Source organism: Lolium perenne, chromosome 4 (genome assembly GCF_019359855.2).
Source record: "Lolium perenne isolate Kyuss_39 chromosome 4, Kyuss_2.0, whole genome shotgun sequence".
In the NCBI taxonomy this organism is placed as follows: domain Eukaryota; kingdom Viridiplantae; phylum Streptophyta; class Magnoliopsida; order Poales; family Poaceae; genus Lolium; species Lolium perenne.
This window is the reverse complement of record NC_067247.2, coordinates 330,825,020-330,829,446: the sequence shown is the minus strand read 5'-3', so window position 1 is coordinate 330,829,446 and position 4,427 is coordinate 330,825,020. Positions and strand designations below refer to the sequence as shown.

Sequence of the window (4,427 nt, the reverse complement as noted above, 5' to 3'; positions counted from 1 at the left end):
ACCACACACACGCACACCACTAGTGCACAAGTTAGACTCTAGAACTATACACACAGCACACATAATTTGGGTGTCCCTAGGAGCTAGTAGTTGTGGCACATATGTGTGGAGGGGATTTTATTTGGGACCCAGAGCCCCGGTGAGACATCCCAAGAAATTCGGCCACAACGGGACTTGAACCTGGGATGGGTTGGATGGCCACTGCCAACACCAACCATCGAGCTATTGCTCGTTCTCCGAGGCCAAGGGAGTGGTGCGCGAGCGAAGCAACGGATCCATTGGTGGGCGCCCACCCTCCCATTGGGCGGCGTCCCCCACTTTTGCACAAAAGCCCCTGCTTTTCGGCGTCCTCATATTTATACCCCAACTTGCCACGGCCTCTCCGGTCTCCACTTCTCTTCTTCCTTTCGTCTCTTCTCTCTTCTCCCCACCTTTCGCTTCTTCCTTGTTCTTGCATCCTTCGAGCTAGGCAGTCTGGATCTTGGAGGAAAGGAGGAGTAGTAGCAGCAGCTAGGTGCCTTTTGCTTCTTCTTCAGTTCTTCTTCCAAGGAGTAGGAGAGAGAAAACAGAGGGGCCGGAGAGACCAGACCAGGCAAAGCGGGTTGGAGTTCCTGGCTGAGCTTTTCCTTCAGACACCATGAAGAAGCTCTCCTTCTTCCTCATCTTGCTGCTGGCCGCAGCCAAGGCTGTTCGTGGCGATGACGGTGAGATTTTTCGCCTCGTCATTTTCTTTTCTTCCTTCTCAAGGACTACTCTGCTCTGCATTTACTGTACACTGATTCGCGTATTAAGCTCTCTGATTTGTTTCATCACGCACACGCTTCTCTATTCAGGGCTATATCTTCATGCTTCTGTACATGTGCCTATTCTTAACTTAGGCAGGGGTTTTATTTTGCTTGCTGAAATTCTGGAAAGTGCCAACCCAGGCTGAGTGTGATTGAGACTGGTCGAACTAGCAATGTCCCTATCCCTTGGATTTCTTTTGTTTGTCGTTTAATGGTCTGGTGTATTCTCTAGCTCGTCCTCTTGGGTAAGTTTAGACATTACCTTTCTCTTAGCATAAGATTAACACCAGTTATCCTAGAGTAGTATGGGGCAACGCTAGCTAATCAACTGGTAGCTTTTGGGGCTTGGATTTGACTACTCGACCTGCTGGCCCTATTCCGCCATTCCCTGCTTGCTCATCCGGTCTCCATGGGATTCCTTTTCCAAGCCGTGTATTCCTTCCTTGCCCCCTTCACGTGCACACTGAAGTAAGTAGTTTTTATATGATTTATACACGTTTCGTCAGAACATCTGCTGCTGTTAAATAATATAGGTTTGGAATAAGATTTGCTTGTAGCTAGGACAAGGAATATTGCATCAAACGGTCGGTTCCTCACTAATCTATGTACGCAAGGAGTACTAAAATAATGCGGTACCAACCAGCAAACTCCAGCATCCCATGAATCTCTGATGGCTTTGCGCATAAGTTTAAGCAGGAAAAGGGGTAATAAGCTGCTCTGTTAGTACAGCGGCCCATCTTTCGCATCAGACTTGTGACCCTCCTTGTCTGCCTCTTTTCCTCATCCTGCACCCGAGATTCAGGTTAATGTAGCGATGATTTGCTTAAGCTGGTCTCTCGGCCAAACTTTGACCGTTGCTAAGTGGAGGACTGGTGCTAATCGTCAGGGTTAGCCCAGGGGTGGGTAATAACTCGGTAATCATGTCACGGATCACACACACCGATTTGGCCTGCGCGCTTGTCAGCACTCTGATCGTGCACAGCACCGTCTCGCTCCTCCACCAGTTTGACTGTGGAGTGAAAAGGACGAAGTTTCCGGGACCACCTGGCAGTGCTTCCACTGGCTAGCGGGCCCCGGCGCGGTTAATGAAGTCACGTCCATAGCGTACCCGACACAGCTCGCTTGCTCGCCCTGTCTGCGCGAAAGCAGCACCGGCGCAGGCGCAGGGGCGCCACCGCACGGAAGCCCGGGATTGATTGCACTGTGCCGTTCGGCTGTTCCCAACGTCTTTCTCCATACCTAGTTGCTCTTCCCCTTGTGCTTTACAGCTAGCTGTGTGTCCCATCTTCATTATTCGATTTTTAAACCGGATTTTTGTTTTGTTTTTTCAGTATGGTACATTTGATAGCAGCATCTTTAGAAACATTCTCCTGTTCTCTTTTTGTATTACTGAATTGATAATTGGTTTGCTGACGCGTAAAGGTGCACTGTATCAACTGTAGATATACGATGTTTAGTTACTTTTGCATCGGCATCATGCTTCTTTGTGCAAAAGAATATTACTTGTACTACTTATTTAACAAGATTCCTGCTCTATGATGTGCACTCTCTGTCACACCTAAATTAAACACACAGATATTCTGATGGGCAAAAACTCGGTTACAGCACCTGTTTATCTGAACTTTTTCGTGTACGTGCAGGCGCGTACATCGGCGTGAACATCGGCACGGCCATGTCATCGGTGCCGGCTCCGTCCCAGATCACGACGCTGCTCCGGTCGCAGAACATCCGCTACATCCGGCTCTACGACGCGGACCAGGCGATGCTGTCGGCGCTGGCCAACACGGGCATCCGCGTCATCGTCTCGGTCCCCAACGACCAGCTCCTGGGCATCGGCCAGTCCAACGCCACGGCGGCGCGGTGGATCGCGCGCAACGTCGCCGCCCACTTCCCGCTGGTGAACATCACGGCCATCGCGGTCGGCTCCGAGGTGCTCTCCACGCTGCCCAACGCGGCGCCGCTCCTCATGCCCGCCGTGCGCTACCTCCAGAACGCGCTCGTCGCCGCGGCGCTCGACCGCTACATCAAGGTCTCCACGCCGCACTCCTCCTCCATCATCCTCGACTCCTTCCCGCCCTCCCAGGCCTTCTTCAACCGCTCGCTGGACCCCGTCCTCGTCCCGCTGCTCAAGTTCCTGCAGTCCACCGGGGCGCCGCTCATGCTCAACGTCTACCCCTACTACGACTACATGCGCTCCAACGGCGTCATCCCGCTCGACTACGCGCTCTTCCGCCCGCTCCCGCCCAACAAGGAGGCCGTCGACGCCAACACGCTGCTGCACTACACCAACGTCTTCGACGCCGTGGTGGACGCGGCCTACTTCGCCATGGCCTACCTCAACGTCACCAACGTCCCCGTCATGGTCACCGAGACCGGCTGGCCGCACAAGGGCGACGCGTCCGCCGAGCCCGACGCCAACGCCGACAACGCCGACACCTACAACAGCAACCTCATCCGCCACGTCATGAACGTCACCGGCACGCCCAAGCACCCGGGCGTCGCCGTGCCCACCTACATCTACGAGCTCTACGACGAGGACACCCGCCCCGGGACCGCGTCCGAGAAGTACTGGGGCCTCTTCGACATGAACGGCGTCCCGGCCTACGCGCTGCACCTCACCGGCTCCGGCGTGCTGCTCGCCAACGACACCACCAACCAGACCTACTGCGTGGCAAGGGACGGCGCCGACGAGAAGATGCTGCAGGCCGCGCTCGACTGGGCGTGCGGCCCCGGGAAGGTGGACTGCTCCGTGCTCACGCAGGGCCAGCCGTGCTATGACCCGGACACCGTCCAGGATCACGCTACGTACGCCTTCAACGCCTACTACCATGGGATGGGGATGGGATCTGGGACCTGCTACTTCTCCGGAGTCGCCGTCATCACCACCACCGATCCCAGTAAGCTCACAACTACTACCTTCCTTGTCAACTGTTCTTTTTTGCATTCTTCAACTCATGTCGTGCAAACTTTTTTCTCCTGCTACAGGCCATGGACCTTGCGTTTACAGTGGGAAGAACGGCAGCGCGCTGCTGAACGGGACCTCGCTGGCGCCGTCAACGAACTCAACGGAATCCGGCTCCGGGCGGACATTCGGCGACGTCTCGTCATTCGTCCGGTCCGTCGTCACCGCGCTGCTCTTGAGCGTCGTCGTTCTGTTGTAGGATCCATCAGTTAGCAGTAGGAAGTCAGGCATCAGGCAGGCACGGAGCAGAGTAGTTGCTCGTCAGAGGATTCATTTTGTTGTGTCAAGTGAGGTTGGCCTCGGTGCTAGCTCTGCTAGGTAATCCTTGTCATTCCAAATGGAACAAGACGTGGTTCTGTTGCTCGTACGATGTGAGCTACTCTGGTATTGGTTGGGGTTGGATTGGATGTTGGATGTGAATCATGTGATCATCTCATGAAGAGCAACGTGCTGGTGCTCACCAGTCACCACAATCAAATCTTGCACTAGTCGCTTGTGCCACCGGTCGTCCAAACGGTGTCGCTGACCACCGTCACTTTGTGCCGCGTCTATCACATTGTTGTATACTTTTGGTTCGGTCGCTGAACCACAGTAAAACAAGAGGATGACTAAAAATAAATAAAATTTCCGGAATAATTGTTTGGATGTGATACTTAAAGAATGCCTTTGATCCCACGCGA

General features: G+C 54.0%; 1 protein-coding gene across 1 annotated transcript; it reads left to right on the top strand.

Moving 5' to 3' along the window:
* The first annotated feature begins 397 nt into the window (after positions 1 to 397).
* On the top strand, positions 398 to 4,170 carry LOC127296454 (glucan endo-1,3-beta-glucosidase 3). The gene is made up of 3 exons (XM_051326531.2): positions 398 to 704; positions 2,426 to 3,682; positions 3,771 to 4,170. The coding sequence occupies exons 1-3, from the start codon at positions 638 to 640 to the stop codon at positions 3,944 to 3,946; spliced, it is 1,500 nt and encodes a 499-aa protein (XP_051182491.1). The 5' UTR covers positions 398 to 637; the 3' UTR covers positions 3,947 to 4,170.
* The last annotated feature ends 257 nt before the right edge of the window (positions 4,171 to 4,427 follow it).